The following is a 14,287-nucleotide window of genomic DNA, read 5'->3' as shown; positions in this document are numbered from 1 at the left end:
GTGTCTGATTATTAATTTTTCCATGCATATTTCATGCAACATTTTATATGGTTTTAATGCTTTATTTTAGCAGCAGGTCTGATTGTGGCTCTTCAAAGCATTGGTCACATCGTTTATTCTAGCATATACCTTAGATCTGTTGTGAAGCCTGCCTTGCATTTGGGTTTCCAAGTTAGTGCCCCAACATTTCCCTGTGACTAGTTAAAATCAGAAAATAGATTAGTAAGCAGATCTTGCAGTAGATGTTGGGATGGGACACCAAAGCAGAAACTCTTCTTCAACATTTATGCTGACAAGGGTCTGGTAGGAGGACTGAGAAAGCAAGAGATTGTTTTGAGAAGGAGAGAGATGCATGTGTGAAGTGACAGGGAGGCCCAAAAGACTGTGAGCTTTGTGTGAAGTGGGAATGCTGGTTTTAATCTTTTGAGCTCTTTTGTACCAGCAGTGGAAACACTCAATAGGAATTTTTCTAAGCTCCTTTCAGGTAAGTGGAAATAAGGGGCTGTTATAATTACCACAAGAGGAAAGAACTGGCCCTTAGTTGTGCTAGCAGTAGGTGGGGGTGACTAGTTGTATGTTGCAAAACAGAAGTAGTATTTTTCTGGTATGTTGGCTCTGAAACTCCAGAACTGACAGTGTGTAACCTGTCACTTCTAGCATCTGTGGTCCTTCACTGTTCTTTTTGTTGGCTGAGGAAATTTCTACATACAGCAGATTGCTACCCTGGCTCTCCCATAGGCAACAGTATGGAACAGGTTGTGAGTTGTGAGTAACATCGTACATTGCCCTCCCCATTCACTTTTAACTTTGATTTCCTGTGGATTTGAACAAAGTCATAAAGTTGTGGAAAAACTATTGCCAACAGACCATAGGCTGGAGATCACTGATCTTACTACTGTTGTGACAATGTAAAGTAATGTGACCATTTTACCTGAGCTGGCTTATTGATCACTTATCTCATCTTTGCAAATTCTGAGGAACGGTGAAAAAATCAGACTTTCAACTGGGTTAACACCAGTGGAAGTGGACTGTTTGTTTGTTTGAAGTACTGACTCTTGCCAACAAGGTTCCACACTTGTTTAATTTTCTGTTGACTCCAGTCCTGTAATGCAGGTTCCCGTGCTTTGGATTTCAATGAGAAATCCACCCACCAGCAGTTACCGGAGATGGCACTTTTCCCAAATGTTTAGCCATCATCTTTTTCTTGATTGTCATACTTCATTTGAAAGTACTATCTACTATCTCCTGTCAGGATCTTGATAGGTTTAACAGCTCACATTAATAAAAAAATATATAAGTGACTTGAAGTGTAATCCCCATGAATGAGCATAATGATTTAGTGTCATAGAATCACAGAACAGTTTGGGTTGGAAGAGACCTTCAAAGATCATCCAGTCTAACCCCCCTGCCATGGCTAGGGACATTTTTCACTAGACCAGGTTGCTCAAAGCCCCATCCAGCATGGCCTTGAGCACTGCCAGCGAGGGGACAGCCACAACCTCTCTGGGCAACCTGTTCCATTGTCTCACCACCCTCCCTTTTGTTCTTATGCTTTAGATTGTATGGAAAATCCTATTGGGATGACTGTTACTATCTGCAGTTGTTAATCAGTGTTAAAAAAATATACTTGCTCTGGCCCGTGACTGAATCATTCTAAGTGCTATTTTCTACTCCAGTCATAAACTATAGGGTAGATGGTGCTGGTTAGATAACATCTGGGACAAAGTGGTGTTTTGTAACATCTTGCCTGTTCAGAAGTTGTAGGCCTTATAACTTGAAGTGAAAACTGGACATGCAGATATGATTATGCTGTGACTAAATCATTGGACCTCAAATGGTAGTATCACAGATGTGGCATACTCTGTAGCTACTATGAGACTAATGGTGCTTCTGTTATTTCTCATACATAATATAGGGTTTTGACATAATTAAAAGAATTGCATGAAACACTGCAAGAGTCAATTGTTATTCCTTGGCAACAGAATTAGATTTTTGTAGTATCTCTTAGAAATAAAAAAAACAATTTTGGAGAACTGTACAACAAAGAAATTTTAGTATTTCTTTTTGTTTCTTGATTTGATGTGATTTCTACTTGATAATTTTCAGATCGGCTTCTCCAAGGCATGGTTTCACAATTATGAACAGACTGAGCATGGAAAATCGAACAGAACCTATTACTAAAGACCTTGATTTCCAGCTGCAGGATCCTTTTCTACTGTACAGAAATGCCAGATGTAAGTATGTGATATGTTGGGTTGAATACTGAAAAAGCCAGCTTCTCTTCAGAGTCTGTTCTTGGTTAGGGCAGTCTAAATGATTAGACTGCAGCTTTCAAGAGGCTGAAACTAGCTGGTTAACAGTTGCAATTGAAGGAATACATTTTGCTTTTTGACATGCTGGAAGAGAAGAGTTGCTCAATGCTTCCTAAAATGCCACTATTCTAAAGTATTAGCATGTGCTTAACAGTAATCTCTTCATTGAACTGACAAATAGTAGACTTTTATGGTTGTGTGTGTGTGATGGGCATAAAGACTCACAGGGATATTCTGTTGTGTTCTGAATATACCCCAGTCAGTGTTGGGAAGTCTCACCATAAAGCAGATCTACTGAGGGTTGGAGTAATATTTGTAGTCTTTGTTTTCTGCATAAAAATAGACAAATGCAGCCAATTCAAACCCACCTTCTGCTACGGCTCTAAACTACTGTCCTTATAGCAAGTTGGAAGGCAGGTTGCTTCTCGACTCCTAGGGGTAACTCTTGACAACATAGTGTTGAGACTAATTTAAACCCTGATGAAAGACAAAGTTGTTACTTTGGGCTCTGTGTTTATCTCGCATGATTATACAAGAATTAGCAAGTGGTAGGCAAACTCAGAAATAAGTGGAAGACATGAGAGCTGTATTTTTTACAGCGATGTATACATACAGACTCTTAAAATGTGCAATTATATGAGAATGAGCAGTTATGAACATACAGTTTATATCTGTACTTGAAAGCAGAGCTGTAGTGTGATCTATACTTTGTTTCTGATGCATAAAAGCAGATTGCAAAAATGTTTAATGTGAACTGTGATGCAGAAGTGTTCCCTCTGGATGAAGTAAAAGAAATTTGTGGCATACAAAGCAGCCTAGTTTGATAATCTGCTAGACCTTTTACTTCATAAACTAATTTGGAGTTGTAAAATATATCAAGAGGGAATCCTGTTGTTCACACACTATGTGGTAGAAACAATAGAGAAATAACATTTTTAATAACCTAAATAAAACTTCTATTTTTGGGAGTATTCAATAGGCTGACAAAGAATTGAAATTCCTAAAGAAACTGAAAAGAAATGCAGACATCTCTAGACTAACCTAGACTAGACCAGATATTAGCATTTTTAAGTACTATGAGACCTATTTATCCATCTGATTTTGAAGAGTTTTTCCTATGTTTATGTAATCTTTTTTTATCTCATTTTGAAATTCCATTAGAAGTCTATGTATGTATATACTAATATCTACCTTTTAAAATCTGATCTATTTTTTATTTTTAAGGCAATTGGTATAAAGAGTAATTAGAAATTGTTATAACTATGCTGATGTCAGTAAGACAGTCTTTAGTCTGATTACTACATGTAAACTGATTCATTTGGGTTTTTTATTAGGAGAAAAATTGGGAGTTTTGGGGAGTGTAAGCTCTTTTTTCACTAAGAGATGTCAGAATCTTAGATTTGCAGGGTCTCAAATGTAAGTACTAACATGTGCTTCTGAGCAGTGGGCCTATGTTCAAGTAACTTGTCTAGGGCTTTTTGGCTAATTGTACAACAGCAAAATGCAGAAGGCTTCTTTTCTGAGTTCCCGTGTCTAGGCAGTGGTTCTTTTAGGATAGTTACTGCTGAACTGTGCACAGCATCAGGAAACTTCTCTGTTTTCTCAGATTGCCCTGCCAGTGAGTAGGCTGGGGGTGCACAAAAATTTGGGAGGGGACAGAGCCAGGACCACTGACCCCAGCTGACTAAAGGGATACCCCAGACCATATGGTGCTGTGCTCAGAAATAAAAGCTGGGAGAAGAGGGAGGAAGAGAGATGATTGGAGTTATGTCACTTGTCTTCCCAAGTAACCATTACACATGATGAAGCCCTGCCTTCCTGGAAATGGCTAAATATCTTCCTGCTGATGGAAAGTAGTGAACTAATTCCTTCTTTTGCTTTGCTTTCACACACAGCTTTGATTTTATCCATTTCCTGTGCTTTTACCTATTAAACTGTCTTCATTCTTAACCCCCGAGTTTTCTTACTTTTGCCCTTCTGATTCTCTCCTCATCCCGCTGAGGGGAGGGAGTGAGTGGCTGTGTGGGGCTGAGCTGCTGGCTGGGGTGAACCCACACCACCTACACTTTGCCAGTGACAACATGAAAGTAACAACACCTTTCTTTCAGTTTAGGATCACTCAGACACAAGATCTGATAGATTCTTGACCTTGTGGCACTCTTTATCATTCCCTTGAGTGCAACCATGAAAAAAGAAAAACAAGATTCCTAGCCAGTCTACTGCTGTTTTTATAAAGTCATCTTTAGCCTGGGTCTGTGGATCTGATTTTCACCACAGTTAGCAGCTTTGTTTAATCTGAGGATTTTGTTGTCTGAGAGAAAATTCATGTTTGCTCTACTAAAAAAAAATCTTTTAGTTTAGGATTTCAGTTAGTATCAGATATGTTCCAGGTATATGTTACCCCTAGTTACTTAACTTTTTAAGATAATCTTACAAAGGCTTAAGCAGTAGTTATTCAAGAAAACTGAAGGTCTTGGTACTTCACAGGGAAACTGTTGTTTTCTCAGATTTTCATGGAAATATCTGTGTTTCCAGAGCAAACTGGCATTACAGACCCATAGAAGAAAAGTTATTTACCAACTCATTTGACTTTTCCAGGTTTTCTTTAGGCTCTTACAGATTGTTCATGTGGCAATTTCTCCACTGAGACGCAGATACCTCTAGCTCTTTCTTCCTTACTGTGTATTTCAAAGTCTTCGCTACATAAAGGAACCTCCTCAACATTAAGTATCTGTTTTCACCAGGGTCTCATCTAAACGTGATTCTGAATATCCATCTTGAATTTTCTATATGAATATTATCCTTGTGTTTTGCTTTATCATACAACTTGCCTTTATAATTTTTGCAAAACTAAGGCTTCACGCTTCTTCCTTATTAAATAGAGTTTTCATCCAAACCTGGGGTTTTTAGGCCCTGATCTGACAATACTATTTTTATCTTCTGCTTCCAATTACTAACAAGGAATACTTAGTAACAGCTGTTTACTTGGCAAAACAGTGGAGAGTTTGGCAGTAATACTTAGCTGGATCTGGAGTACAACTTATCTTTTTCTAACCTGTTGTTTGACTTGGTTACTTCTTGCTCTATTTTTAATATATATCTTCTTCTTAGATATAGTAAAACTAGCAGAATTTCCTCTGTTTTTCTAATTGGTTTAGTTGCTTTCCCATATAACAGGACTTAGGTTTAGGTTTTGTTACAATGTAAATTTCAGAAAAATACAAAAGCAAGCATTTAGAGGAATAAAGAAGTCCTGCCCAATGTTTTGTTTCTTCCAGTATTCTGAATGCTTGTTGAAACCAACTTCATTTCAGTACAGCTAAATATCTGTGGCTGAATATCACACCAGTCCAAAGTAAATGCACTTGGCAGCAAAAGGTCGTACTAGTGTACTGGACAAGTACGCCATTATTTTGTCATATTATAGCTATCATATTGCAAAGATTGCTTTGCATCCAATATATGATTACAATAGAAAAAGCTGTCCAGAAGTATACAGAATAAATATAAATATTATGAATACTTAAAAAAGGAATATCTTGATGTTACTTTTTACTTTATTGGTTTTCATATTTCTTCTGTTGTTCCATATGACTGGTCATCTAAAGTTGAAACACTGTCTAAATACCACGTTGCAAACACCTACAGTCTAATCCCAGGATTTTTCAGGCTGGATTTGGGATCTATGCCAGTTAATGTTTGCACTGATCCACTATTTCACATGAAAGTTTAGTTTGGGAAATCTGTTAGGCTAGCGTTAGGGTTATTCATTTCAAAGCCAGGAGAGAAGCTCAAATTGCAGTTTTTAATGCCAGCAGAAAACCTTGTCCACCAAGAAACAGGTTTATGGATCAAATAGGTATTTTCAATGTGATCTTTAAACTTATGTAGTCAACTGCAATTTTAGATGCTTGCTTTCTGAGAGCAAGACAGGAGCTTTATTTTTGTTTAGAGCATCTAAAGTTATCAACGGTTTTTAAAAAATTCTTGGGTTCTATATTTGAGTAATCTTTACATAATTACTACTTTATTTCTTAATCTTTGGTGATATTTATTGTCCAAACCAATGTTTAGAGCCTGTTTCTTAAGACTTGATGCTGACTAATATGAGATAGTTCAGAAGAAATGCATAACTGTAAATTATTGGTTAAAATAACAATTCTTTCCTTTTAAGCACTGATCAGCCATATAGTAATTTACTCACAAACAATTCCAACTGTATATTATACCAGAGGTATATGGGTATATGCTGGGTCAGTGAATTATTTCTTGAGTTGACGGATTTATCATTTCATCACTGAATACTGTTTTTCATGTTTACAGGACACAGTGAATTTGGTGAATATTTAGTTGCATACCGTAGAGCTAGTTTCACCTTGAGCATTTCAGCTCCTTGAAAAAAAATGCAAGATTCTACCTCATAATAGTATGCTAATTATGGTGATGAGCTGATAACACGTTAATTGAGCGCTTTTCTGCTATAGCAAGTAGAGAAAGAAATTGTGTGACAGATCAGCAAATACTCTATATCTGACTAGATTCTATAACTGTTTAGACGTAGAATTTATTTTTCATTTATGTGCCACATTTATAGCAAGGCCTTTGATCATGTCATCTCCTAGGCTTGAAACTGAATGAAGTTTCCTAGTCATATGTGGCATATTCTACTGAATTCGAGCTTTTGCAGAGGTTCATAAGTGGTGCAAAAGCAGACCAGACATGCCTGGTTTTGGTAAAACTGTCTCAGCACACATAAGTACATAACCTCATAGTAGTTTCAGTTATCCAGTTTAACCTGCCACCATATGTCTGTCAGAACCCTGAAACTTTAGTATTATTTTCCCAGATCGTGCAAAGACAGCCAGATGAGATGGGATGGGAGGGAGAGAGAAGTTTGCCAGCTGTCCAAAGAAGTAGCATAAGTTTTGTTTTTTCTTTGTGGGTTTTGCTTTTTCCCTGTAGATCATGATTATTTATGTATGAAAATTCTTCCAAATATATGCTTGAGGGCAAGTGATTGTGAAATCTTTAGGAAAAGATAATGGTGTATATTTTTCTCAAGCTATTATTTTTCATTCTTAAATTCTACATTACAACATCCTAGAGCCTTCTCAAATAGAACAGCTCATCTTCTTGGATACTGATTGTGGCTCGTTTCAGTTCACCCTTCTAAGCAAATACATCCTCATTAAATATATTAAATGGCTAACAGATGTCCCACATCTAACCGTTTCTGAAGACCCATTGACCCTGCAAGTAGCATTTCTCTTGTAAAGAACATCCGTTTGAAGACTGTTAGAAGTTTACTTCTGAAGGGAAAGCAGGAGACAACAGTAATAGAATTTGAGTAATATGTAAAAATGAATATGTCATGAAAAACAATCTTCTTTTGGATACTGTAATGTCTTTTTTACCCTAAAATATGTTCTTAGTCTATACTACATTATATGTTCTGTAATTCAATATTTTAAATCTCTTTCTTCTGAAATGTGTTTTGATTTGAGAATGAAACCAGCATTTGGTAGTTAAATTCACTTATTTATATATTTAGCTTCAGCTTTCTGCATATTGACCAATAAACAACTACTTTCTCAATTGTTTCCATTGAGACAGGAAAAATAGATATTCCAGGCTTTGTTTTTATGATGTAACAGAGTTTCTGTTTGGTTTTTGGTTTTGGTAAAAATGTCAGTTTAAAATGGAGAGCCTTATTTATCAGCCTCCTACCTGCCAACGTACAGTATCTGGTCCAATAACTAACAACAGTTCAACAAGGATGAACACAGTAAATTGAAATGCGTATTCAGTTGATTGTTCCCCAAATGTTCGTTGGTCTTTTTGAATTTTGAAACAAATACCTTTAATGTTTTTTACTTCATGCAATTTGTATTATTTTTCTCTAAATTCAGTGGTCTGCTGATTCAGAAATATTACATGGCTTTCTGATGCTGCATCATTAAGCAAAACTCAGTGTTTTTGTCACAGTTGAAGAACTTAAAAACAATTTTTTTGAGGTTAAGTTTGATTGCAGAATTATTATTCTGGTCTGCTAGACCTGCCTGTTTTGTTGAAGAAAATATTTCTGTAGTTTAAGACTCTTTTAAAAATATTTGTCAATTTGAAACAAAATTGTTTGAAGAGTGAAAGCTCAAACTATAAAAATTCAAAGTAATTTTGGGACAAGGGCCTTGCCCTCACTAGAGGTATGTTCTTCTTAGCCTGTTGTTTGCTAAACAGATTCGGCTGAAGAGTTTTTTTGAAAGCCTGCCTGCAGTGACCACTGCCATTTGTTCAGAATACGAATGCTTATGGTTTACCTGAGGTTCTGTCCTTGGAGACATTTTTGTCTCAGAGAAATAAATAAATCACTCCTTCTTCTGCCCATTCCACTTTCTCTCCTTTGATCAGCATTATAAAAATTCATCTTGCATCGAGCAAGACAGAACAGCAGCAGAGGTCACGATTATCTTCCCTGGATGTTACTGACCTTAAAGTGAAACCTCAGTTTTGCTGAGAGTGTTAGAATGCTGTTAAGCATAGATACCATTCTCCTTTTTTAAATTTAAAAGGAAAATATACATACTGAAAATATATTCATGTTGTAGTAAGAGTTGATTCTAAACCCAGAAAATTAAGGTTGCAGCACAAGCTTTGTCATGTTGCATCCATTTGGTTTTGTTTTCAAAACCTGTTTTACAGTTTGGGTCGAACTTAACTATTTTACAGTTTGTCATGTGCAGATTTTTCTGAGAGAGGCAAACAGGCGCAGGGAGAAACTTGCTTATCAGATACACAGTGACGATAATTTCTTTTTTCATGTGAGATGGTGTCTAGTGCTCAGTTTACAGACTTTCTTGTACCTACACTCAGAAATTATCAGTCCTTAGACCAGTTTATAAAAGCATTTCCTACTACATTTCCCATATAGTTCCTCCCTTTGTGGTCTGTACTTCAATCTATTAATGATTTTAATGTGCTTAAAAGATGGTAAAAATTGCTTCAGAATGTCAGGAAAAATAATAAACTGCCCCTTGGAAATGGTATATTGATTTACATTTTTATGAATAAAAGCATAAAATATGTACATTTATACATTAGATTTTTGTGCTGTCTCATTTTAATTTTCAAGGATGCCTGAAATCTTTAATGCTTGCCTGTTGAGATGTAAAAATATTATTACAACTTGATGGCATAACTAAACGCTATTTTGCAGTTGCGTGTAGATGGACATGCAGCAGTGCTGGCTTAAGACAGGTGATTTTTAAGATTGGGAATTACAATCTTGCTGTCTTGTGGTTAGTTGGCTTGTCTGCTCTGGAGTGTACAACCTGATACGCCTGTTTTTGAAATCTGTAACTAAACGCTGCTTGAGTCTGTGGCAGCAGGATTGGATTTTTAACGTAGTAAAAGGGAAAGGTTAATTTGTTGTAAAGCAGTATGCATATATGCAAATTGACTGAAAAAGTGGCATAGAATATACTTTTCTGGGGTAACCTGTTGTTAATCTTAATTTCTTCTTAACTCTCTAACTGAAGCTAGCCCTATTTTGAGCAGAAGGCTTGACTAAATGACCTACAGAGGCCCTGGCCAAACTAAATTATTAATGTGATTCTAGGATTAGCAGGTACCGGTTAATTCTATTTTAGGGTGCTTGGGATTTTTTTGTGCTTGTTGTGGAGAGTAAACGTAGTTCTGTCATTTAGGTTTTTAGGGTTCAAAAAAACCGAAACCTTAGGAACTGTAATATCGCTTGTTTGTTCTTTTTAAAGCAAAATTGTTTGTACTAGTAAGTATTTCTAAATTAATTTTTTTCAGGGCTGCCTTATTATTCATATTTTCCATTAAACTAAATACGATATATGTTTTTCAGTGGAAATTTTACATGCCAGTTGTGAAGGCCTTAAGATTAAGACATAAGTTTTCATGTGTGAAACCATGTCCCTTGTCACCCCGCTCAGTTTGGCACAGATATTTCTATTCAGACTTTCCTAAAAGGGTATTTTTGTTGTTTCTTTCTCACCCTTCCTACCCTGAGGATTTGGTACCAGTTGTGGAAGTCTTTGGCTGAACAGAGCAAGCAATTTGGAAAGCTTTTCATTTGTAAAATGGCTTTTTTGCAACTATAACTGTGATGACTGCAGACATCTTTTTGCTCTAACAATGTGTTTCTGTTATGTGATGAAGATGGTAAAACGAAGTATAAAGAAAAGGAGTGCAGTAATCCTACCATAGGTTTTCACTTATGTGCAATGATGGAGTCCAGTCTGAAAGTCAGATGTCACGTGAGAAGAAACAGGCCAAGGAGCTAAAATAACAAAGCTGTGTAGTTTTTTGATGCTGGTAATTATTTTGTGTGTGGTGGAACTGTATCCCTGCCTGGCCAAACAAATTGGTAGGAAAAGTGTATGGAATAGAATTAAAACCCCGTTATCAAGCATCCTGCAGTTGTGGATGAGTTTCTGTATAGAACTGAAGGAGTATAATACTGCGTATATCTGCTAGGCGCAGTCTTTGTTTCCCATTTATGGATGTCAGCATATAAGCAACATCTTAGCTTGTCTGGATGTTTACTGCTGAGAGTGTACTGCCAGTACTGGGAATTCCGGACATCTTTTCAAGATAAGATAGGCATATGATGCAGTAAAGCTTGAGTTCAAGTTGGAACATATAAATATTTTTTTTAAAGATGTTATTTTCATGTGACTACCTGTATACTCTTTACTTCATACACACCTCCTTGTATAGCATAAAATGGTAGATGTTGCCAGATCAGTGTAAATAGGTACATGAATGCCTACATATTTCTGCTGCAAATAAAAATATTATGGCTATAGTTGCTTTTTAGAAATCTCTCATGTAACCCCCTTTTCAGATTAGCCCCTTCACACTCACAGACATGCCTCTTTGTCTACAAAAAAACCCTTTTTATTTCTTGTTCCTTATACTTACATGCTTGCCTTTTTTTTTTTTTTCCCCTCATGTCAAAGTGGAAGTGGGAAAGCAGTGTTCATTAGATGCTCAAAAGACAATATATTACCAAGGGAAGCTCTTCATCTACTTAACTCCACAGATTTGAGAATTACCAGAATTATCTAAAGCCTGTAGTAGTGTGATCACACATACAGGACTTCACAGTACATTATCCCCAAATATTACTGTGTTATTAGTGTAGTTTCATACATTATACAGACTGTTCTATTTAAATAGAAAATGAATATTTATCGCAGTAGGTAGATACCAGTACAGTTCACGAGCTGACAACTAGGTAATGTTGCCTTACCTCCAGGTTTGATGTAGAAGCAGTTAAGCTGAGTTTCATGCACCAGCTTCCCCTTATACTTCATTTCGGGTTCCCCTGGCTGGTGGCTGGGTAGTGGGTGATAAGTTTGCCGAACAAAGGCTTGAAACATTTTAAAATTCCAAGGAGCGTTGAAACAGCTGAACCTGAGTATATTTTTTATATATAGTAAAGGTAAATTCCTTTTGGTCAATTGTTTCTTACTTCAGAGTTATTTTATGTAATAGCCTTGTACAGAAGTTAGAATGTAAATGTAGCTTTAAAGTACTGACAACTCAGTCTTCTAATCTAGCAACTCTTTTCTAGCTCTTTGAAACCTCTGCAATATCTCTTGCATTATCCTTCCTTTCCTTGTTCTTCACTTCTGATCCTTTTCTTGTCCTCTGTGCCTTATGCTCAGTTGGAGCCTTCTCCTCCCCCTGTGGTTTTTCAGGAAAACTTGGATTGAGAAGTTAAGATAATGGGCGCCATCCACCCGTCAGCTCATCACCTCACTGAGCCATGACGATCTCTGGTTTCTGTATATCAGCACAGACTTCTCTGATAATATCCTCTTGTGTTTGAAAAAAAAAAAAAAAAGGTTTGTATAATAGGGGGTGGACTTCACTCCTGACATAGCCAGAAAACTTCTCTTGGAATGTGAGCTTGCTCACTTGTACTTTTTTATATGTGTGTGTATATATATAAAAATATTTGTAACCTTCTCTCAAAACATGAAAGATAAATATGTGAGCAAGTGTATCTCACAGTGCATATACAAGCTGCTCGCTTCTGTCTAGTATTGATTTAATACAAGCTCTTGAGTGCCTCATCAGCTCTCTCTTCGTCAAAACAAGTCTTAAATCGGCAGTAAACAATACTTTTCAATTACAGGAGGAAAAAAGAAAGAAACCCTTCTCAAGTGTAAGAGCATACCCTTTAAAGGACAAGGAATGTGTTCTATACAGAAACACGGTACAACTGCTCCAGTGGAATTCCACAAAGACTGCAAATGCAGTGTAGCTTTTTGGTCTTAACTGGCATACAAACTAGTAACAGCATTGGGCTTAATATTTACTATCTGCTGTGCTTTAGTGGTTGCGGCTGCAGCCCAGCTGCTGGTTTTGTAATGCAGAGCTTGCTTTAATAAAATTTAATAAAACATAAAGTCTTCATGTCATAATGTATTGCTTAAAATGATTCTTTAAAAAAAAAAAGTGGGTTTTACCTGCTAGTTTCATTATTTCGGACATACATACTCCTATGTCTTTTGGAGCCTGTTTCAGTAATCCTTTTGCATAGCAGAGATATTATTTATATGAATAAAAACAACCAGAGATCCTGTAGCCAAGGGAGAAAAAATCTAAGTGATGTAAGACACATGCTTCAGGTTAGAAGTCAACAATAAAGGGACTAGGAAGATTCTTCCTGTGAATTGTCTAGTCCTGGTCATTGTCTTAGACAGGATATGGACTTTCAGTATGATGAGCTCCACCAATTCTTTTGTTTCTGTCAAACAAACTACCTTTCTCTAGAATTTCAGTATTATTTGCTTAACAACGTACAGTGTTAAATTCTCTACACAGGAATGTGTGGCATCTCTCAATGAAAAAGTTAATGAAATTTCATAATAATTAGAAAAGGAGAGAAATAACATTGAATTTTTATGTAAGGTATCATATGCCTTCCTGCAGTGCTTTGCTTTTTTCTTTCCTTCTTGTTATCTCTCTTCTGTTTTCATTCTGGTTTTTCTCACATGAATACTTGGTACATCTCTCTTTCAAACAGAAAACAAAGGAGAGGTTCAAATTGCACTGAGAGAGTTAAAAGCTAAGGGAGGCGAGAGACAGAGGAAGCAGATGATGATTACTGTTATGTTTTATTCCTGAAGGATTATGCATGAGATAGTAAAATACTGCTGACTTCTGAAGCAAAATGAAATATGCACTTTTACTTTCTATGTGAAAATAATACAATTGCTGTAATGAAAATCACTCAATGCAAAATTCCAAATTTTTATTTGAATTTAAATGTATCTCAATTCTATATTCAGGGATTCAGAATTGCAGGGTACCTCCCAGTGCTTGCTATTGTGAAATGTCTAGCTGCTAATATAAAATGAATTTGATAAATGTGTTTTTTTCTGTTGGATTACAGGTTTAAAACAAGGAAGTGCTTACTGCTTAAATTGTGTTTTCTTGGTGACAAACTTGATCTCAGTAGTACGTTCTGTTTCTCTCTCTGTGCATATATCCAGACAAAATATCTTGTGTGCAAGAAGGCAGAAAAGTCAGTAAACTGCTAATGTTCTTTGTAATCTGAATGCTAACTTTATTAGTTAAATGTTTAAAAGATATACAAATATGTTAAAAAAATTACAGCAGTAAAAAAAAATAAGGTAGTTGAAAGAGGTGGTATTTGTATCCTCATGAAAAAAATTACTAAATTGAAACTATCACAAGAAGAAAGTAGGTAATAAAATATATTTTAAACATTTTTATTAATACTTTAAGATTAAATTTAACGATCCTTCTGTTTTTCAAGCATGTAAAAATGCAGTGGCCATAGATGAATGATAAAGCGTCCAAGGTGCAGCCATCTACTGAAATTTAGCTTGTGAGCACAGCGTGAACCTCCTTGCAACTGAAGTGAACTTACTACTGTTTGCCTGTCATTATGTGAGAACAGTGAAAGCCCT

The 14,287-nt window shown here is 36.2% G+C and overlaps 2 protein-coding genes across 7 annotated transcripts in view; one reads left to right on the top strand and one right to left on the bottom strand.

The window, feature by feature from the left end:
• Positions 1-12,108, bottom strand: part of CACNA1C (calcium voltage-gated channel subunit alpha1 C) — a 491,623-nt gene extending 479,515 nt beyond the window's left edge. For all 4 annotated transcript variants that reach the window (XM_074902152.1, XM_074902151.1, XM_074902149.1 and 1 more), the window contains exon 1: positions 11,593-12,108. In XM_074902152.1, coding sequence (XP_074758253.1) covers positions 11,593-11,722 — 130 coding nt within the window. In that variant the 5' untranslated portion in view covers positions 11,723-12,108. The remainder of the gene's footprint in view (positions 1-11,592) is intronic.
• DCP1B (decapping mRNA 1B) overlaps positions 1-14,287 on the top strand; it is a 50,855-nt gene that overhangs the window by 1,723 nt on the left and 34,845 nt on the right. For all 3 annotated transcript variants that reach the window (XM_074902154.1, XM_074902155.1, XM_074902153.1), the window contains exon 3: positions 2,107-2,234. In XM_074902154.1, coding sequence (XP_074758255.1) covers positions 2,107-2,234 — 128 coding nt within the window. The remainder of the gene's footprint in view (positions 1-2,106; positions 2,235-14,287) is intronic.

The sequence above is a fragment of the Athene noctua genome, chromosome 3, assembly GCF_965140245.1.
Source record: "Athene noctua chromosome 3, bAthNoc1.hap1.1, whole genome shotgun sequence".
NCBI lineage: Eukaryota > Metazoa > Chordata > Aves > Strigiformes > Strigidae > Athene > Athene noctua.
The sequence above is the reverse complement of the archived record's forward strand: the minus strand, read 5'-3'. Positions and strand labels throughout refer to the sequence as shown.